The sequence below is a fragment of the Salmo trutta genome, chromosome 17, assembly GCF_901001165.1.
Source record: "Salmo trutta chromosome 17, fSalTru1.1, whole genome shotgun sequence".
In the NCBI taxonomy this organism is placed as follows: Eukaryota; Metazoa; Chordata; class Actinopteri; order Salmoniformes; family Salmonidae; genus Salmo; species Salmo trutta.
Window position 1 is genome coordinate 8,001,709 of NC_042973.1, and position 23,733 is coordinate 8,025,441.

General features: G+C 40.3%; 1 protein-coding gene across 4 annotated transcripts in view; it reads left to right on the plus strand.

Moving 5' to 3' along the window:
* pex5la (peroxisomal biogenesis factor 5-like a) overlaps window positions 1-23,733 on the plus strand; it is a 176,680-nt gene that overhangs the window by 115,288 nt on the left and 37,659 nt on the right. For 3 of the 4 annotated variants that reach the window (XR_003867317.1, XM_029695522.1, XM_029695524.1), the window contains 3 exons: window positions 12-105; window positions 4,401-4,430; window positions 6,092-6,187. Coding sequence is in view for 3 of the 4 variants with exons in the window: in XM_029695522.1 (XP_029551382.1) it covers window positions 12-105; window positions 4,401-4,430; window positions 6,092-6,187 (220 nt within the window). In the remaining variant the exon portion in view is untranslated. The remainder of the gene's footprint in view (window positions 1-11; window positions 106-4,400; window positions 4,431-6,091; window positions 6,188-23,733) is intronic. The other variant, XM_029695523.1, reaches the window with a different exon arrangement.

Genomic DNA, 23,733 nt, shown 5'->3' on the forward strand with positions numbered 1-23,733 from the left:
TTTCTCTTTAGGTCCATAGACTGCAAAACACAATCAGAGCCACCCTCCAAGAGCTCTTTGGAAGTAAATACCATAGCAGAGGCCGAGCCAGCTCTAGCATTTCAAGTAAGTGCCTTGGCTATTGAGTCCTGAGTAGTCATTGCTGAGCTAGACCATTATTGTCTCTTCCGTCTGCACTTGAAATCAACAGTCCTTTGAAGTTGAAAGCGTTTTACCTAAAATGTGTATTGTTTTGATTAGAAGTGTGGTAGGCTTCTCTGTGACATGTTGAGAGGATTCTACTTTGTTTGATGGAAGTTGATTGGTACTAGGGTTGTAAAACAACCTGCAATTTGGGTCATTTTGGTAATTAATAAGTCAAGTGTGTAATTTATACTTGAATAACTTTTTTAAATGAATGAATATAAAATGAAGGTAAAACAACTCTATATTTCTTACATACTACCTATTAAACGATTCAGACTATTAACATGAAAACAACTTTTGAAATGTGCCAACTGCCCCCAGCTTAGATTGCTTGAGAAAATATTTGACAGTATTTATACTTTTTGTACTACAACAATATTTAAATGAGCTCCCAATGCATTTCAATGACAATAAAAGGGCCATTGATTTACATGGGGAAAATTTCAGCCTGGTCTCATACACTAGTTGTAATATAGTAAAAGTAAATACGTTACACTCATTAGTGTGATATGCTATGTTTGGTATGGTTACATAAGACAGAAGTTTACTTTATAACATGAAGCAACCCAAAGGTTTCGGGTTTGAATCTCACCACGGACAACTTTAGCATGTTAGCCACTTTGCAACTATTTACTACTTTTTTAGCTGCTTTGCAACTACTTAGCATGTTAGCTAACCCTTCCCCTTAACCATTTAACCTCATCTCAGTCCCTAACCTCTAGCCAGCTAACATTAGCCACCTAGCTAACATTAGCTTAATTGGAATTCGTAACATATGTATTGCAAATTCTTAACATATTGTACGAATTGCAATTCATAATATATCATACGAATTGTAATTCGTAAACATACAGCATCATACGCAATAGATAATGGACATCCCTAAATTAATACATACCATACGAAACGTAACATTATATTACATGGAGGAGACAGATTTCCATTTACTATGTTATCTACCCGAGTCCAGGTTGAACATTTTGGCATGTTTCTCCTCTTACTGTCAAGGTTGTCGTAGGAAGGAGAAGCGGACCAAAGTGTAGCGTGTGTGTCGTTCCACATTTTATTTATACTGTGAAAGTATGCAATACATAAATGAACGGAATGACAAAAAAACAAACAGTGCCACAGCGGTGAAACATACACTACTCAAAATGAATCTCCCACAAACTCAAGTGGGACAAACTCAACTTAAATATGACCTCCAATTAGAGACAACGATGACCAGCTGCCTCTAATTGGAGATAATCTCAAACAAAGCCCAACATAGAAATACAAAAACTAGAACAACCCAACATAGAAATACAAAACTAGAACATAACTACATAGAAAAACTAAACTAGAAAACCCCCCTGTCACGCCCTGACCTACTCTACCATAGAAAATAACAACTTACTATGGTCAGGACGTGACAATTACACCGTTTAAACTATCAACACCAAACCAAAGTTCAGATGTTCAAATTGCTTGCATTCAGATTAGATTGCTTGCATTCTGAATTTTTATACCATTTATACTTTTTGAACAATAATCATTTTAAATGTTCATAAAAGCTCCATAGGCTTGAATGGGAGGTATTTGGATTCACCACTGGTCTTACATCGTTTAAGCTATCAACGTCAAACCAACCTTGAGATGTTCCTTGCGTTTATGCCAGTTATACTCTTTTTTTACTATAACCATTTAAAATTTGCATAAAATGTCCAAGCTAGAGACACAAAACCAACTTTCTCATGGACAGGCTATCCTAACGTCAAATTCTTCAAAACTATAACGATATAAATGTGCACAAATTTGCATGAAATAACTCACCAACAGTAACTAGAGACACCAAACCGACTTTTACATGTTTCATACTATCCTGTCTTATCCTATCCAATCAACCGATCAACCAATCAATCAATCTTTCCATATTCCTACTTTTTCAACTATAACCAGTCACCACCATTACTACTGCAGTCACTACCACTACTATAACCTATTTCACAAACATAAATACTTTAAAACAAGCTAGCAAGCACACCACATTTTCTTCAGGAAATGTACCTTTCTATTTTGTTCTAAATATTTTTACTACCGTTCAAAAGTTTGGGGTCCCTTAGAAATGTCATTGTTTTCCATGAAAACACACATGAAATGAGTTGCAAAACGAATAGGAAATATAGTCAAGATGTTGATAAGGTTATAAATAATTTTTTTAATTGAAATAATAATTGTGTCCTTCAAACTTTGCTTTCGTCAAAGAATCCTCCATTTTCAGCAATTACAGCCTTGCAGACCTTTGGCATTCTAGTTTTCAATTTGTTAAGGTAATCGGAAGAGATTTCACCCCATGCTTCCTGAAGCACCTCCCACAAGTTGGATTGACTTGAAGGGCACTTCTTACGTACCATACGGTCAAGCTGCTCCCACAACAGCTCAGTAGGGTTGAGATCCGGTGACTGTGCCGACCACTTCATTATAGACAGAATACCAGCTGACTGCTTCTTCCCTAAATAGTAATTGCATAGCTTGGAGCTGTGCTTTGGGTCATTGTCCTGTTGTAGGAGGAAATTGGCTCCAATTAAGCGCTGTCCACAGGGTATGGCATGGCATTGCAAAATGGAGTGATAGCCTTCCTTCTTCAAGATCCCTTTTACCCTGTACAAATGTTCCACTTTACCACCACCAAAGCACCCCCAGACCATCACATTGCCTCCACCATGCTTGACAGATGGCGTCAAGCACTCCTCCAGCATCTTTTCATTTTTTCTGCATCTCACGAATGTTCTTCTTTGTGATCTGAACACGTCAAACTCAGATTCGTCTGTCCATAGCACTTTTTTCCAATCTTCCTCTGTCCAGTGTCTATGTTCTTTTGCCCATCTTAAGCTTTAATTTTTATTGGCCAGTCTGAGATATGTCGTTTTCTTTGGAACTCTGTCTAGGCCAGCATCCCGGAGTCGCCTCTTCACTGTTGACGTTAAGACTGGTGTTTTGCGGGTGCTATTTAATGAAGCTGCCAGTTGAGGACTTGTGAGGTGTCTATTTCTCAAAGTAGACACTAATGTACTTGTCCTCTTGCTCAGTTCTGCACCGGGGCCTCCCACTCCTCTTTCTATTCTGGTTAGAGCCAGTTTGCGCTGTTCTGTGAAGGGAGTAGTACACAGCGTTGTATGAGATCAATTTCTCGCATGGAATAGCCTTCATTTCTCAGAACAAGAATAGACTGATGAGTTTCAGAAGAAAGTGTTTTGTTTCTGGCCATTTTGAGCCTGTAATCAAACCCACAAATGCTGATTCTCCAGATACTCAACTAGTCTAAAGAAGGCCAGTTTTATTGCTTCTTTACTCAGTACAACAGTTTTTAGCTGTGCTAACATAATTTCAAAAGGGGTTTTCTAATGATTAATTAGCCTTTTAAAATGATAAACTTGGATTAGCTAACACAACGTACCATTGGAACACAGGAGTGATAGTTGCTGATAATGGGCCTCTGTACGCATATGTAGATATTCCATAAAAAATCTGTTGTTTCCAGCTACAATAGTCATTTACAACATTAACAATGTCTACACTGTGTTTCTGATCAATTTGATGTTATTGTAATGGATAAAAAATGTGCTTTTCTTTAAAAAACATGGACATTTCTAAGTGACCCCAAACCTTTGAACAGTAGTGTATATCTGTGTATTTTTCATGGGTTTCTAGTGGATAGACCATATGGTTCAAGAGAAAATAGCCTAATTAATGAAACAATCTTTGAATCAACAATGATATCATTTGCAATTAACTATGCAACTCTTCCAACTATTGAATTTTTTCACAACTGCCTCCAGTTCAGCACCATGACATTTACAACAAACATATGACATTTCACATAATAAAATAAATAAAAATGTGTACAAAATATAATAGCATTCACTAAGTTGATGGGTTATATCAAGGATGTTTTACACATTTGTCATTCTATTTTTCGTATTTAAAACATCTTATTTTATTATTTTTATATATTTCACATGTTATGAAAATTACTTAAAATCCTTAAAAGTAAAAAAAAAAAAAATCTGTAGTTTACTGGTACATTTTTAAAGTTACCAGTAACGTGCCCTCCCTTTGCAACCCTAATTGAGACGCATGCAAACCATAATTCCAGTCACTGTACTGGATCCCTGTGATGTGACCGTGTTTTAACCCGCCATCTTGTGCTAACACCTCATATTCTTCCATTACAGCTCAACAGACAGTATATTAGTGGAAGACATGTAAGCCCCTCTATGCATCCTTTCCTATAATATCAAAAGACATTTGCACTGAACAGACAACATCACCACAGAATCCAAAACAGAAGAAATATGTATTGACGGTTCCGCAACAAGGGTAACGTTTTGGATGACGAAAGTAGATCAAACCGAGAGGGGTCCATGTTGGCTTTTGAAATTGTTCCTTTGTGTTGCTCTGAGGTCCAAATGTTGAGCGCTTCCCTCCTCAGTGGCCGTGGTCTCTATACAGGTTAGCTTGAGACTCCTGTTACTATCCGACCATTATTAGATGAATAGATCATGAGTAATTCAGTAGCTTTACTCTGAGCCCATTCAAGCCCACAGTGTATCTCACAGAGACCGGCTAAGCAACCTCTAAATAATAGATTTTGGATTAAAGATGGCCACCGAAGATGGGGAGTTATACGCAAACAAACGCTACATTTGTTTCACCCCAGGGGAACCATTGTAAGTCACCGACAGCGATACTGTAAACAGCGGCTTTGGTTTCCTTTACTTGGCAGGTGGTCACACACACAATATGTTGACAGAGGAATGATGTCAAATCAAAATAAATAAAACATTTATTTGTCACATGCTTCGTAAACAACAGGTGTTTCGTAAACTAACAGTGAAATGCTTACTTACGGGCCCGTTCCGAATAACACAGAGAGAAAAATAGAAAGATAATAATTCAATGAATAAATACAATGAGTAATGATAACTTGGCTATATATGAAAAAAAGACTAAAACCGACTAAAATCCTTCACACCTCCCTACAGCTTTCCTGTACCACTGGGCCTTGACATTTTACACACAACAGCATGTAGAACTGCTTGGAAAGCTGGGAAATAAACTTTAGACACTGCATGTTTTTCGTTTTTTTTCCTTTATAGCATTTTAAATTGCATGACGTAGTAGGCAACATTAAGCGGGGGGGGGAGCTAATTCTCTGGAGGCCGTTAATATCTAGATAAGCCAACTTCAATTAGACCTCGCATAAATCGTGTCCTTCTAATGGCCAGCTATGGAAATGGAACATGGAATGTTACAGGTAATGGCTTAGCTGACACCAGGTTTTACAGAACAGATTAGTCATCAGAATGTGACAACCGGGCAGCTGAGGCAGTGGGAGGCCACTGACTTGTGTTCTACCTGAGAGCTACAAAATGTCTCCCTGTATGGAACATGAACTTCATTTTAATTCCTTGGTCTCCATAATTGATTCCCTAGCCTTAGGCTACAGACATCACCAGTTACTCTAGTAATGCACTACATCCAAACACATTACGCTATTTCAGCACAATTCATATTTGGTACCAGTTTTGCTAGATATGTTGCGCGGTCACAAAACATGTATACATATACACAAAGTACAAGACATGTAGAAATGCAAACTGGTCCACTTCTTTTCAAAAGCAGCACGAGGCATTGTCAGATGCTATAACAATGCTACCATCAGCACATTTCAGGGTTATGAGCATGTCAAAGGCTTTGCCGAGGCAGAGATATTTACCCCTCCCCGGGGAAGGCAGAGATGGCTGACCCTGCACCCCTCTCTGTCTGTCTGTCTCCTCTCCTTTCGCCCGGCTGTGTGTGTGTGTGTGTGTGTGTGTGTGTGTGTGTGTGTGTGTGTGTGTGTGTGTGTGTGTGTGTGTGACAGGGCCGTTTGAGTAAAGAGCGGTTCGGTGGCGGTGCCCTCCTGTCCAGAAACCAGTCCCTGGAGGAAGAGTTTGAGCGAGCCAAGGCAGCTGTGGAGGTAAGAGGAGGGGGTTTGAGTTTGAGCGAGCCAAGGCAGCTGTGGAGGTAAGAGGAGGGGTTTGAGTTTGAGCGAGCCAAGGCAGCTGTGGAGGTAAGAGGAGGGGGGTTGAGTTTGAGTGCGCCAAGGCAGCTGTGGAGGTAAGAGGAGGGGTTTTGAGTTTGAGCGAGCCAAGGCAGCTGTGGAGGTAAGAGGAGGGGGGTTGAGTTTGAGTGCGCCAAGGCAGCTGTGGAGGTAAGAGGAGGGGGGTTGAGTTTGAGTGAGCCAAGGCAGCTGTGGAGGTAAGAGGAGGGGGTTTGAGTTTGAGTGAGCCAAGGCAGCTGTGGAGGTAAGAGGAGGGGGTTTGAGTTTGAGTGAGCCAAGGCAGCTGTGGAGGTAAGAGGAGGGGGTTTGAGTTTGAGCGAGCCAAGGCAGCTGTGGAGGTAAGAGGAGGGGGTTTGAGTTTGAGTGAGCCAAGGCAGCTGTGGAGGTAAGAGGAGGGGGTTTGAGTTTGAGCGAGCCAAGGCAGCTGTGGAGGTAAGAGGAGGGGGTTTGAGTTTGAGCGAGCCAAGGCAGCTGTGGAGGTAAGAGGAGGGGTTTGAGTTTGAGCGAGCCAAGGCAGCTGTGGAGGTAAGAGGAGGGGGGTTGAGTTTGAGTGCGCCAAGGCAGCTGTCGAGCTAGGGCTGTGGCGGTCATGAAGTTTATCAGCCTGTAACTGCCATGCAAAGGGAAAACCAGGTGGCAGCAGGATACGGAGCCCAAACAACTATTATCAGATATCAAGATGTTACCTATTAACATAAATACGTTTAGCATCTCTGGGCTTCCACGCGTAGCCTACAAGCCACCGATACGGACCTTTGAAACATCTACATTTTAAAAAGTCTAATAAATCCATTTAATATAGCCTACAACATGGGTAGGCAACCCTATTCCTGGAGTATCACAGCTACTGCAGGTGCCTACTTGTTCCAACTAGGCACCACACCTGACCAACTGAGCTAATTGATCAGCTCAATTATTGACTAAATTCAACTACATTTTTTTTTTTAAACATGAAGTGCATGAGGCACTCCAGGACCATGGTTACCTACCCCAGGCCTACACCGTCACAATAAATCCATGATTTATTTTAAGCAGGTCGAACGAAACATTATGACGTAGTCTATTTCAGAAGAACAGAATAGCATACTGAGTTGTCCTTATGTTAGGCCCTGATCTGGTTACGCCATATGGCTGTGGGCTACACTAGTTCATTTTAAATAAAGGTTAAAAAAAATAAAATTAAATGTAGCAGACAAGATTTGCTTATAATTCCTGTTGCATTATTTTATATTATTTTATAATAAGAAGAATACAACTGAACATAGCTGAATCAAAAAATATTGAATATTTTTACAAAATGATTTCCAAGGGATGGCACACATCCCGCTATTCTGCATGAAGCTGTTTACATAGTGATAACTTGAAACAGGTCCTCCTATGCTTAATTAGAGTTCTTTATGCAACGTTAGTTAAAAAACCTTAGGCTATATGTTTTGATTACTAATAAATTGTAAGGCTGCATGAAGCGACTCTAATGATGATTTGAAACATGTTACATGAAAGGCCTGTATTTGATCTGCTGTTTCCTACACAGGCTTCACACACTTACATCAGTCTCTCATTTACAATTTGGCAAGCACTTTATAATATTCTCACCCAACAGACATTTCTAAATGTAATATGTTCTTTACATATAGCCTAATATATGTGTGGAATGATTTTTGATTTAGAATGGCTCACAAAAACAAACCAAAACATCCGTAGCCTGCACTCGAATAGCGAATGGAGGAAGCGCTTCCCACGGTTACATTTTGAATATGCCAGGTAAGCTACGCCAGTTGTAAAGCAGATTAATATGCTTAAGTTGAACCCTATCAGTCCCGAGACCCCAGAAAAAAAGAGGCTTTTTATTTATCTGCCTGACCCGTCATTATATTTAGCCTCATAATGAAGTGTTGTACCAAGTATCTGCCTGACTAGTCCTTATATTTAGCCTCATTATGAAGTGTTGTACCAAGTATCTGCCTGACCAGTCCTCATATTTAGCTTCATAATGAAGTGTTGTATCAAGTATCTGCCTGACCAGTCCTTATATTTAGCCTCATAATGAAGTGTTGTACCAAGTATCTGCCTGACCAGTCCTTATATTTAGCCTCATAATGAAGTGTTGTACCAAGTATCTGCCTGACCAGTCCTTATATTTAGCCTCATAATGAAGTGTTGTACCAAGTATCTGCCTGACCAGTCCTTATATTTAGCCTCATAATGAAGTGTTGTACCAAGTATCTGCCTGACCAGTCCTTATATTTAGCCTCATAATGAAGTGTTGTACCAAGTATCTGCCTGACCAGTCCTTATATTTATCCTCATAATGAAGTGTTGTACCAAGTATCTGCCTGACCAGTCCTTATATTTAGCTTCATAATGAAGTGTTGTACCAAGTATCTGCCTGACCAGTCCTTATATTTAGCCTCATAATGAAGTGTTGTACCAAGTATCTGCCTGACCAGTCCTTATATTTAGCCTCATAATGAAGTGTTGTACCAAGTATCTGCCTGATCAGTCCTTATATTTAGCCTCATAATGAAGTGTTGTACCAAGTATCTGCCTGACCAGTCCTTATATTTAGCCTCATAATGAAGTGTTGTACCAAGTATCTGCCTGACCAGTCCTTATATTTAGCCTCATAATGAAGTGTTGTACCAAGTATCTGCCTGACCAGTCCTTATATTTAGCCTCATTATGAAGTGTTGTACCATGTTATTTTCAGGACAACTAGGGCTACAAGTAGAACACAAAACAATTTGACATAAACAGTTGTATTCATGAGTTTTATTGACAAATGTCAGTGCAACAAATAAGGTCCGACATATAAACAGTTGTATTCATGAGTTTTATCGACAAATGTCAATACAACAAATAAGGTCCGCCAAAGCACAACCAAAGCAAAATGTATATGAATGCTGTAAGTACATAAATGGTTTACTCAGTGGGAAATTAATATCCAACTACTCAGTGACAACTGTGTGGAGTTTGTGACAGCAACTATGTGAGCTTATTACAGTATTATAGATGCTATGTCCATGGATAACCTGTGATCTTCTGTGTAGATGGACCCCTTACCTTCTAGCGACTCTTGTCTAGCTTGTGAGCATCATAGAGCGATACATGTTACATTTGTTCGTGAGAGTCTCAGCATTTCATAGTTTGTTTTTAATAGTTTGTGGCTCAAACCATTCAGACTCTACAGCCGTTTTTGTAAACAGACCCGGCCCCGGGCTCCAGCAGTATCCGCCCTTGTCTCACAAACACCGCTCTATCTCAGCCTCCCATTAATCACACTGACTAATGGTGGATGCAGAAGAAATAGATACATTCCATTGTTTAAAAGGCATCACGTGGAGCTCATTGGGTTAAGAATTGAGCAATAAAAATATCAGCACAAGAAATCTGTGAACCTCTTCTAAATAGAGACCAGTCAAACCTCTGTTTTCACACACGATTGCACAATGACTGGACTGGAACCCTCCTCTTTTTAATAGAGGCCATCACTTTGTTTTCACAAGCGATTGCACAATGACTGGGCTTGTAAAAACACATGTAGACTATTGGCTCTCCAACCTTTTTCCAGGAGTCCCAGGCCTATAGGCTATGCTTAGAGTTACAGTATTTGGCCACTTTAGTTGTGATGCAAACCTTATCAAAACTTATAGGCCTATGGACTAGGCTACATCCAGGCATCCAGGCTGTATCACATCCGGCCGTGATTGGGAGTCCCATAGGGCGGCGCACAATTGACCCAGCTTCGTCTGGTTTTGGCCGGGGTAGGCCGTCATTGTAAATAAGAATTTGATCTTAACTGACTTGCATAGTTAAATAAAGGTTAAATAAAAAATACATAAATTAACATGATGCATGCGACTATGATTTGAAAAAGTTGCAAACAAATGCATATGCTGTTTCTTGCCTCAGACTGCACACTTTGGGCATAATTCACAATAATATTTTTACCCAGACTATTCTCAGTCTAATCTTGTTTTTACAGTAGACTAAATAATATATGTGTGAAATGAGTTTTCATTTTGAATGGGCCATTATCATGCACCTTTCAGTGCGGGCGGGGGAAAAAATACGCAATTCGTATGCACTTGAATAGCGAATGGAGGACGGGTAGCCAGGTAGGCTACTCCAGTTGCAAAGCAAAGCAAGGTGCTTAATATTAGGAAAGTTGAGAAATAAATATAGAAAGCTGACGGGATCCTCCTCTTTTTAGTAGAGTCCATCACTCTGTTTTCTCACGCAATTGCATGGCCAATAGAAATGTTGCGCAACATGGGCTCATTGGGCTCTCATGAAGTGTTTGATTAGATTTTCGAATGCATTAGCATTGATGTCAGAGTGATTAGAGGGACAATAGACCACTGAGTACCAGGCAGTTAGCGACTGGTTGTTAACAGGTTTGGTAGGCTACTAATGACCATCAGCTGAATCAGAGCACAGTTTTGGAGAAGTTTAGTTACTGTAACTCAACAGTCACATGGAATTTGACTGCGGTCATGACTGGTGACTGGCGGTAATACGGTCACCATTACAGCCCTATGTCGAGGTAAGCGGAGAGGGATTTCGGACACCTTACCTGTTTAAGGTCAGTCAACTGCACCTGGGCCATTCAAGCATTTCACTCTTGAATTGTTCCTGAAGATAGAGACAACAAGGTGTAATCATAATATAGCAGAAGCTTATATTAATAACACATTGAAGGTACTGCTTCATGTGATTTGCCTGAGTTACTTTGCCTGAGACCCGAAGACTTCCCAGAGCTAATGCTTAGACTTTAGCACAGTGGGCTAACACAGTCTTATGGTGTGAAGGATGTTGGGTTTCAAACATCGCTGGTCACACTCACAGCTTCTTAACCCTCAGGTGAATCTCAATAGTTTGTCTCCTCTTCATTTAGAGCTGCTGTGATAACTGGGCAAGTTAGACAACTTTAAGTAGCCATCCATCTACCATATTGCTTCTGTCCACAGGTCAGTGCAGAGGAGACAGGAAGAAAAAGCCACTTGAAACTATTGAGATGCAGCCCTTCTGTCCTACAGATACAGGTTGATGCTGATTGGTTAGAGTAATTGAGGTTTAAACCAATAAGCTACAGTGATATCACAAACTGCAATAAGCCTGAGAACTAAGTTGAACTCCATCGTTAGCGACAAATACGTCCATGAGACAGTTTCTAATATCACTTTCCGACTTCGCTGTTCAAGCCCATTATACTTACCGTCTTTGATAATCGTTGGTATAATAACACTGTCTACTTGAAGCTGCTTTTACGTTGATTTATTTTTGATTGATTATCTCTGTGCAAAATTATCTCCGTTGTGACTGTGTGCTACCTCGCTCCCAATGACACTCGCTATCAGCATTATAGTCCATACTAAATGCACCAGCTCGAGGTCATGGGAGTTTCCACCATCTAACAATAGGAAAGTAAATAGGTCAGCCATTGTGGAGCCAGACATATCAGGTAAAACAGCAGGGGAGGCACAGTCACCGTAATTAGATATAGCTAGGTAGATTCATCATAGGACTATGTGATTATAGGAGCTCTTCAGCTGTGGTGCTCCCATCCATTGAGAATTAGGAGAACAAAGCTAGTGGTCCCATCAGTGACCAGATAGGCTGCAATTATATGAAGCATGGAAATGTCTCTGAGTACGTACCAGGCTTTGAACAATACCTTTTGGTTCAAAACTCATGCTCATTTGGTCCACTGATGACTTTTCACCTTTGAAGGCTGTCTGTCTGGTGAAAACAGATATGCTCTACAATGGTATGAAGAGACACCATTGCAAACAGCTTCAATTCAAGAGAGAGATCCAGATATTGTTATGGGAAAATAGTAATGAGGGAATGATGCAATTCAAATTCCATTTACACAGAGCAATAATAGAAGGCGATTGCATTCTGAGATTGGAATTACTGCCTCAGCAATGGAATAATTTAATATCGAAATTAAAAAAAATCACCCCCACTCAGTCGATCCCTCAGGTGAAGAAGCTGAATGTGGAGGTCCTGTTCTGGCATGGTTACACATGGTATGTGGTTGTGAGGCAGGTTGGACGTACTGCCAAATTCTCTAAAACAACGTTGGAGGCAGTTTATGGTAGAGAAATTAACATTACATTCTCTGGCAACAGCCCTGGTGGACATTCCTGCAGTGAGCATGCCAATTGCACGTTCCCTCAAAACTTGAGACATCTGTGGCATTGTGTTGAATGCACATTTTAAAGTGGCCTTTTATTGTCCCCAGCACAAAGTGCACCTGTGTAAAGATCATACTGTTTAATCAGCTTCTTGATATGCCACACCTGTCAGGTGTATGGATTATCTTGGCAAAGGAGAAATGCTCACTAACAGGGATGTAAACACATTTGTGTAAAACAATTGAGAAAAAAAAGCTTTTTGTGCGTATGGAACATTTCTGGGATTTTTTATTTCAGCTCATGAAACATGGGACCAACACTTTACATGTTGCGTTTATATTTTTTGTTCAGTGTAGAATAACCTTTGGCGGTGATTACAGCTTTGAGTGATCTTGGGTATGTCTGTATCAGCTTCACACATCTGGATTTGGGGATTTTCTCCCATTATACCTTGCAGATTTTCTCAAGCTCTGTTAAGTTAGATGGGGAGCAGCAGTGACCAGCAATCTTCAAGTCTTTCCACAGACTTTCAATGGGAATCAAGTCTGGGCTTTGGCTGGGCCGGCCTTTCACATTCATGTTCTGATGCCATTCCAGCGTTGCTTTGGCTGTATGCATTGGGTCATTGTCCTGTTGGAATGTAAATCTTCGCCCCAGTCTACGGTCGTTTGCACTCTGAAGCAGGATCTCATTATGGATTTTCCTGTATTTGGCTCCAATCATTGTTCACTCTATTCTTACCAGTCTCCCAGTCCCTTCTGCTGAAAAGCATCCACATAGCATGATGCTGCCATCACCATGCTTCTGAACAGGGATGGTGCTAGACGTGTGATAACTGTGCCTTTTTCTCAGCAGTGGCTTCCATTTGGCCACTCTCCCATATAGCCCAGATTGGTAAAGTTTAATTTTGTATTTTTATTTAACCTTTATTTATCTAGACAAGTTCTGTAGAGACTGTTGTCCTTCTGGCAGGTTCTCCCATCTCAGCTATGGAATTCTGTAGTTCTGTCAGAGTGGTCATTGGGTTCTTGGTCAACTCCCTAACCTAGGTCCTTCTTGCCCGGTTGCTTAGTTAGGTCGGACGGCCAGCTCTAGGCAGAGTCTGGGTAGTTCCATATTTTTTCAATTTCCCAATGATGGAGACCACTGTGCTCTTGGAAACTTTCAACACTCAAGACATTTTTTTATACCCAGATATATGCCTCATAACAATCTCAGAGATTTACGGACAGTTCCTTGGACTTCATGGTATAGTTTCTGCTCTGACATGCACTGTCAACTGTGGAACCTTATATAGATGTGTGTTTCTTTCTAAATCATGTCCAAACAAGTGAATTGGCCACAGGTAGACTCCAATCAAGTTCTAGTGACATCTCAAAGATGATCAAATGGAAGTGGATGCACCTGAGCTCAATTTGGAGTGCAAATTGATGTGAATACTTAGCAAAGGGGTGTGAATACTTATGTAAATGAGATATTTCTCTATTTCATTTTCAGTAAATTTGCTAAAATGTCTAAAAACATGTTTTCACTTTGTCATTATGGGGTATTGTGTGTAGATGGGCGAATTCAGGCTGTAACACAACATAATGTGGAATAAGTCAAGGGGTATGAATACTTTATAAAGGCAGTTGTATCTCCACTATTCTCTTAGAGAAGGTGTAAGTAGTGCTCCTGTTCAACGGACATGTCCTGTTTTGACTGATGTGAGCGACCTGTGGCCTATCGCGTTACATGTGCTGTACTGAAGGCTACAGTACGATGTTACACACGGACGTATCTGGGAAGGTCAATGAATAATGGAGTAAATATAGGAATACAGTGAGAACATGTTGGGAAGTTCCACAAAAAGGAGCCCTCGTCCCACTTAGAGATCACTTTCCAATGTGAGTGATGTCGGAGTTAATGATGACTTGTTGGAGACTCTGAGCCATAAGTCCCAGGCTCTCAAATCACATGGATTAGTATACAAGTGCTTGCCTCAGGGCAGGTAATTCCGAGAAGTGATGATATTTTGAGATGCACCCGGACAAATGTTGGATCGATTGGTAACAGTATCCCAGAGCGTCAATTGGGGGCCTGAGACACTTTTGGCTCGGTCAGCAATTCTGGCTTGGACTGTCGATATCGGGCCCTGTAATCACAGATCACTCCCCCTAAATTGCCGAGCATATGCATGCATTCATACTTATTAACAAATGGAAGGAGATGGCTCAAGTGGCCCAAACTAATATCTCTCCATCACACAGGCTAGCTGCCAATCTATTCAATTAGTTTAATTGCCAAATGTCTGGAATTAATCAAAAGACAGAGCAAAGACACCAAGGAATTATGCCCTAAAATATCATACATTTTAAAATAAAAGGGGAGATGAGTAGTTGTGGCTTCAATGCGTTTCACAGAAAACCATTAAAAGGGATGATAAAATGATAATGGGCTGAAAAGCAGAGCCCTTCGAATGCTTTGGTTGTGCTTAATTAGGACAGAGGGTGATAAAGAGCCGTCTACAGGGGAGGGTTGTGCCGTGACGTTGAAGCCGTTTGGGGACGGTGGCAATCACATTGAGCCAATGAAGGCACCCCTGTCTTATTAAATAAAGAGCCGGCTGCAAGCTACAAAGCCACCAGGTTAACTCCTGCTCTGAGGAACAGTGTTTTGCTGTGAGTCAGAGATAGCAGAATCACAGCTCTGATAAAAGACCGGATCAAGGTCACTGTGGGCCGAGTATTTGATTAAAGCTGCAGGGGACAGCCTCACCTTTTCACCGCTTGATTTTCCCTGAGGCACTTTTGGTTTGGAGGGAGATTACTGTCGTTTTGGTACAGAGAAAGTTCTAGAAAGTTACAGAGGAAGCTGAGTATGAAAACGATCTCTCACTCTGAAGAGCGTACCAGTTATCAGATGGATGAATGTGTCATACATGGTCCTGTGCTCCCGAATGTTATCACGATTGTGTGACTGAGAACGATCTAAATATGCCAACATCAAGGAACCTACAATTCATCTCCATGCCGACCATTTAACTGGAGGTGCTCTGTGCTTTAATAGGCCAACCCTTGAGCTCATGGTACACACAACTATTGAATCAATTATGTTAGACCCATAGGAACACACAACTATTGAATCAATGATAAGATAGACCCATAGGAACACACAACTATTGAATCAATGATAAGATAGACCCATAGAAACACACAACTATTGAATCAATGATAAGATAGACCCATAGGAATACACCTCTGATTCATTGTGTAGTTTGCTTCCTGTTACATTCGCAAAAGTATGTGGACAACCCTTAAAATGTGTGGATTCGGCTATTTCAGTTACACCCATTGCTGACAGGTGTATAAAATCGAGCACACAGCCATGCAATCTCCATAGACAAACATTGGTAGTAGAATGGCCTTATTGAAGAGCTCAGTGACTTTCAACGTGGCCCGTCATAGGATGCCACCTTTCCAACAAGTTAGTCCATCAAATTTCTGCCCTACTAGAGCTTCCCCAGTCAACAGTAAGTAGTGTTATTGTGAAGTGGAAATGTATAGGCGCAACAACGGCTCAGCTGTGAAGTGGTAGGCCACACGAGCTCACAGAACAGAAGTTGTGATTTATAGCTAAATAAATGCTGCAGTAGCTGTTTTCAAAGTATTTCTGCCATTTTGTTTCATATCTGGTAATGTACAAAGAAATCTGAATCCTAACGTTATAGCTATCCCACCTCACGCAGCAACACTGCCTGTCTGGGGGGCTGTGAGCAAAATGCTTAAAAAACTGTTTTTTGAAGCATTGCGCACAGGCATAAAAGCCTTGCGTACAGGCATTTACTCAAAAGTCTACTAAAGCCCTCGCGTTTCTTGGCTATTTTTTTTTCACAAGCTAGGGTGCTTTTCATTGTTTGAATTTGCTTCCAATGCTAGCGAAAAGAGACATTGTCAGCCTCAACTAGTGACATTCTAACAGGCACAAGTGAGGACTGGAGTGGCCCTGTTACCAAGGTAACATTAAAGGGGCAGCTGAACATTTTGGTCTCTGATATTTTGGTTAAAAGTACATATTAAATTAAATCTAGCAATAAACCACATTACTTCTTATTAGTAATCCATTTCTTGTTTTATAAATATTACTAAGCATTATAATCCTTATTTTTTTGTGTAACTATGGCAAAAATATATATTTGGGCTGTTAAAAAATTGTAGTAGCTGGTATATTTTTTTTAATCTACCTGCCACAGTGACTGGTATACAAAAAAGTACATTTTAGGCCCTGAATGTAATCCTCTGGGCAAAGCTTATGAGCGACAGCCACAGTTTTGTTAGATTTTCCCCCGAGGGCAGCACTTCTAGTAGACTATAGACTAATACAGGATTTCCTAAACCTCTCCCATAGTACTCCCACTTATTTGATGTATTCTACTAATCAAGGGCTTGATCAGTGGTCTAAAGTACTTAAGTAAAAATACTTTAAAGTACTACTTAAGTAGTTTTGGGGGAAATCTGTACTTTGCTATTTATATTTTTGACAACTTTTACTTTTACTTCACTACATTCCTAAAGAAAATGATGTACGTTTTACCTGACACCCAACATTATTAGTTACATTTTGAATGCTTAGCAGGAAAATTGTCTATTTCACACACTAATCAAGAGAACATCCCTGGTCATCCTATTGCCTCTGATCTGGCGGACTAACGGACTCACAAAACACTCATTCTTTGATTGTAAATAATGTCTGAGTGTTGGAGTGTGCCCCTGGCTATCTGTACATTCAAAAGATTTGCTTAATATAAGGAATTTTAAATGATTTATACTTTTACTTTTGATACTTAAGTATATTTAAACCAAATACTTTTATACTTTTACTCAAGTACTATTTTACTGGGTGACTTTCACTTTTACTTGAGTCATTTTCAAGTATGACAATTGGGTACTTTTTCCACCACTGGGCTTGATGATTGATTAGTTAACCAATACAATCAGGTGTGCAAGTACTGGAGTAGATCAAACAAGTGCTGTGCTGGGTGCTGGGAAACACTGCTGTAGTGTATATACAACTTCCACATGCTGTAGATGCACTGCTGTTAGGCTTCTATTAGTAAATACTTTTTCCAGTATAGTTTTTCCAGTCCTTTCTCCCCAGGTGAGACTAGACACTTAATAAGAAAAGTGGGGGAAAAAATACTAATATATATATTTTGTCATTATGGAAATTAAAACACTGATATATCTTGATTAGATAATTGTTCAACCCCCTGAGTCAATACAAATTATAATCACCTTTGGCATCGATTCCAGCTGTGAGTCGTTTGGGTGAGTCTCTAAGAGCTTTACACATCTGCATTGTACAGTATTTGCCCATTATTATCTATTAATTCTTCAAGTTCTGCCAACTTGCTTGTTGATCATTGCTAGACGGCCATTTTCAAGTCTTGCCATAGATTTTCAAGCTTATTTAAGTCAAAACTGTAACTAGGCCACTCAGGAACATTCAATGTCGTCATAAGCAACTCCAGTGTATATTTGGACTCATGTTTTAGGTTATTGTCTTTCTGAAAGTTGAATTTATATCCCAGTGTCTGTTGGAAAGCAGACTGAACCAGGTTTTCCTCTAGAATTTGTCTGTGCTTAGCTCTATTCTGTTTCTTTTTATCCCCCAAAAAACTCCCTAATCCTTGCTGATGACAATCATACCCATAACATGATGCAGCCGCCGCCATGCTTGAAAATATGAAGAGTGGTACTCAGTGATGTGTTGGATTTGCCCCAAACATAACACTTTGTATTCAGGCTTCCTTATTTCACTCTGTCATGCAGGTGTATATTGTGGAGTAACTGCAATGCTGTTGACATATCTTCCGTTCTCTCCTTTCACAGCCATTCAATTCTTTAACGGTTTTAAAATCACCATTGGCCTCTTGTGAAATCCCTGAGCGATTTCCCTCTTCTCCGGCAACTGAGTTAGGAAGAACGCCTGCGTCTTTGTAGTGACGGTGTATTGATACACCATCCAAAGTGTAATCAATAACTTCAACGTGCTCAAAGGGATATTCAGTATCTGCTTCTTTTTTTACAATATACACCATCTACCAATAGGTGTCCTACTTTGCGAGGCATTGGAAAAACTCCCTGGTCTTTGTGGTTGAATCTGTGCTTGAAATTCACTGCTTGACTGAGGGACCTTACAGATAATTGTATGGGGTACCACTATTAATATACATAGAGTGAGTCCATGCAACTTATTGTGTCACTTGTTAAGCACATTTTTAATTCTCAATTTATTTAGGCTTGCCATAACAAAGGGGTTGAATACTTATTGACTCAAGACATTTCAGCTTTTCATTTTTTTATTCATTTGTAAAAATGTCGAAAAACAACGTTCTACTGTGACATTATGTGGTATTGTGTGTAGATCAGTGACACAATCTCAATTTAATCCATTTTAAATTCAGTCTGTAACACAACAAAATGAGGAAAAAGTCAAGGGGTGTGAATACTTTCTGAAGGCACTGTACATGATGAGACAACACGAAAATAAATAGAGCAATCTGTAGGTTAAAAGGTCCTTTGCAGCTGTTTATATCTCAATATCAAATCATTTCTGGGTAACAATTAAGTACCTTACTGTAATTGTTTTCAATTACAGTCAGGAAGCAAGTTCAGGGAGTGAATAATTTAATAAATGAAACATAATACAAAACAAGAAACACGAACAACGCACAGACAGGAAACTGAAACAGAAACAATAACGCTTTGGGAAGGAATCAAAGGGAGTGACATGAAGGGCAGGTAATCAGGGAGGTGATGGAGTCCAGGTGAGTCTGATGACACGCTGGTGCGGCGTAACCATGGTGACAGGTGTGCGCCATAACGAGCAGTCTGGTGACCTAGAGGCAAGAGAGGGAGCACACGTGACAAATAGGTTCTTAGGAACATTTATTTTTCTAGGACTGTCTGGAAGTGGTCTGAGAGAGAGGCCTAATTGGAGGAGCCTAATGGGAGGAATGTGTCAACCTCAAAATCTAGCTGTTATTGGCAGAGAGGATGGGAAACTCTCTTTGCTATTGGTCTATTAACGTATACCGGCTTTTCAAAAACCCCACCCCAAAAACCCCAAACAGTCCATTACACTAAAAGTGCATTATTATCATTTTCACAATTTCACAGTATTACTGCAACTTCATAGTGTGGAAATATATATAAAAAAAACAGGAAAATCACGTTTTTTAATACATTTACTGGATATCAAGTGCATTGTGGTGTTTGAATTGAGTTCAGCCCGCAAAATATGGAGTAAAACGAGGCCATAAAATCAGTCAATTTACATGTCTGAAATAGTGTGTTTGATGTTCTTCAAAGAGCTATACATTTCTGATCCTTTATGCTTCAGTTGATGTGCAAAATCCCGTTATGGGCTGTCAGAAGAACCTTGGTTTGACAGACACACTAGGGATACAACTGTGGGTCTGTTGTTCGAGCCATACAAGGGATCAAACACTTAAAGATACTGTAGCTACATGCCGCTGTTGTGTAACACTATGACTCTAAAACAGAACACTCACATCCATCGGAGGAAGAATGCCCCTAACATGTCCATGTCTGCCTGACTCCTGCTTCCTTCCATTACCAACTAAACTTATTTAAAACTATTTTTTGCACAACCAGCAAAAGTTTGTCTCATAATGTTGGACAAGAAAAATGTCAACATGATGATGACGTCCAAAACCAATACGGTATACTGCACTAAGATGTCTGAGACAGCAATGATTTTCTTCCAGTAAATTGCCTCCACTGTATATACAAATCTATTTTTACTGTATAAATCGCCTCACGTGACTTAGGGAAAGCCCTAATTGCATTTGAGGGCCAAACTTTAAGTCTCTTCGTTCCAAACTCGGACGGTTCCGGCCAAGGACAAGTATTATCTCTGGCTCCATAATTACTGCTGGCAATAATCTATTCATGAAGTAACAAATTAATCTCCAAAGTTCATTTATATTCCGCTTTGTCGTGTTTTGTCAGGCAGAGAGAACAAGACTGAATGCATTTCACATTTAAACTTCATCTTTGTCAAATTAGAGTCACAGGCAGGGGCTTGCTTCATTGATACATGAGATATAGATGACCTTCCTCAATCTCATTCCCGGGAATGAGAATGCTGGATCTGTCTGCAAAATACACCATTGTCTGTGTTGCAAACATTTCAAGTAACCAGAGTGAGTGTGTTTGATTTTCTTACAATTTGTTAAAAAGAAAAGGGCCACACTTTGTTTTGATTACACAGTCTACCATCATACTGTCACGTGTCAAGCCATTGCTATTGAGGGCCATTCAGTATCGTGGCAAATATCATAATTGGTGCATTCACCCATAAAAGTAATATCGAAGAACGTAATTATAGTTTCCACACAGGCATCATGGCTGATTTTGTGATGATATTAACAGTAATTGGACACTAGTGCACAATAGCAGGTATTTCTCTAGGTACATGCTTTGTTCGCTCCGGAGTCCGTTAGGATGAAGCATCTGCGGGGATACTGTCACCGAATGAAATATTGCCCTATCACTAATTGCCTCTCTAAGATGTTATAATTTTAATCATAAAATGACCCCGGGACTGTGCTTGTGAAATCAAGGAATGAAGTATGGTTATATGCACAATCAACATTTTATCAAATTAAGTTGTTTTCTAGTCACATAACCTTGACCGTTAAATGACTCATAACTCTGTCTCAGTTTATGATAGCATGCTGATAGAGAAGTTGAGGAGAAGCTAACTTGTCCAGAGCATCTTTAATGGGCCGTAAAAAAAAAAGGGATTTACGACTGTTTTGAAGTCTTTGGATGCCGCCAGGTGGATCTAAAATGTTTATCATCTCAAAACTATTTAGATTTTCTGTACGGTAAGAACAGAAATTAGCCGCACCCCACGATCATTAGCATTCAATGTCTTCGTCCATGGGTTGACTTGTCTGTGCAGATCATTCTGTAGCAACATATCAGTAGCAATCCATATCTAGCTGTAAAAGACTAACAGAAAGCTTGAATTCTACAACAAGCCTCTGTCATGCTGTAAATATCTCAATACCACTACCAACCCCCACAACGCACAGCTCCAGCTCCACTACCAATCCCCCCCCCCCCCCCCCCCCCCCGGTTTCATTCCCAGAGCCAGTGAGGTTTCACCTCATGATCTAACAGGCAATTTGTCTCAGCATGAGCAGCCAATTAAGGAGGTGATGCTCACCTCCGGTGGATGCCTGTCATACACCTGGAGAGAGGAAACAGAGCTGTGACCACCCACCTCCCCTTCCTCCTTTACACACTTCCTGACTCTCACACACACTTCCTGACTCTCATACACACTTCCTGACTCTCATACACACTTCCTGACTCTCACACACATATGCCTCCTCACTCCCACTGACACATACACACACACACAGACACACACTAGCACATGCACACATACCTCACTCGATCCTCCCCTGAGGTGCCAAGGCACCCACTTATGCTGCACTGTCATGTACAGATGAGCTCCACTCTATATTTGGACTTTTTTTGACAGGGAGACAGCTAAGAATCATGGGCCTAATAGAATTATATTGTGGCGATCAGCAGCGAGCAGCAGGAACATCAACAATATAAAGTACAACTGGGGTGTATTAATTAGTCGCAGACCGTTGCAAAATGTTTGGTCTGTTGCAAAACGTTTTTCAATGTAAACCGTTTACGCCAGGAACCAAACAGAAGCAAACGGGGAGGTACCTACCTGAATTTGTCCAATAGAAACTCTCATTTTAATTGCAAAACATTTTCCGTTTGGAGTCAAAAAAATTAGGTCGCAAAACGTTTTGCAACAGACCAAACATTCTGTAACGGTCTGTGACTAATGAATACACCCCTATATCTGCAGTGATAGCCAGGGCCATCTACCTAGAACCAGGATGCTATTTACAGGAAGTACTGTAGTCCTGCTAGCTGGGTCAGGATGAAGAGAGAAGGGAAGGAAAGAGAATGTGTGTTCTTCACTGTCACCTTGTCATGCTATTGCTCACCCCAGACTTCAATCCAAGCTTCACTCAATAACTGTTCTGTCTTTCCTAAAGATTTGTGAGGTGGTCCGTTAAAGGCACACAATGTAGCGTGCCATGGTGTTGTATAGAACATGAAGAAGAATCCAATCCAGATGCAGTCATGTACAAAAACAAGCACTGTGTAGTCACTATGACAACTATTTGATGAATGTCGGGGAATGAAAAACAACAACAGTGCCTCTAATTCTCAGGCTGGGAGCTTGAGTTTTAATGAAGCTAACAATGCTCTTCATCTCCCACCGCTGCCTCTTCATTGGTTCAGTAAGTGAGGCATTCGTCTGGTGGCCGCGATAATGCACTTTGACCTTTTGACACATGCCTTGTTGACCTGGTTCCATGTAGAGGTCACAGGTGTCTTCCAATTATCCTTAATTGTCCACTTAGTTTAAGGCAAAGCACAGAGGGGCAATAATCCACTTAAGATATGAAATAATAGCATTCTATCAGTCTCTGCAGTGAATCACAAAACAACCTAGTAGCCTAAAGAATACAATTTGTCTAAGTAGGAATTTGATTGACAAGTAGAGATGCATCAAAATGCAATAAAAATGTTTGGTTTCTGGAGGTGCCTGCAACGTTTACTCTTTGAAAGCAGTCATCGTTCTCACTTTGATTTCTCTCTTGCTCACTGGCCCATGAAGTAATTGACAGTGACACACACGGAGGTCTTTGGCCTCGGCTGTATCGTAGCTGTGAGGTCTAATAGACAAGGCCTGCATGCTTGGACAGAGGTAGGCAAAACAAAAGCAGCATCAGCACTGAACCAAAAAATCATCAACACTGAACAAGAAATCATCAACACTGAACCAACAATCATCAACACTGAACCAAAAAAATAATCAACACTGAACAAGAAATCATCAACACTGAACCAAAAATCATCAACACTGAATCATCAACACTGAACAAAAAATCATCAAAACTGAACAAGAAATCATCAACACTGAACCAAAAAATCATCAACACTGAACAAGAAATCATCAACACTGAACCAAGAAATCATCAACACTGAACAAAAAATCATCAACACTGAACAAGAAATCATCAACACTGAACCAAAAAATCATCAACACTGAACAAGAAATCATCAACACTGAGCCAAAAAATCATCAACACTGAACAAGAAATCATCAACATTGAACAAGAAATCGTCAACACTGAACAGGAAATCATCAACATTGAACAAGAAATCCTCAACACTGAGCCAAAAAATCATCAACACTGAACAA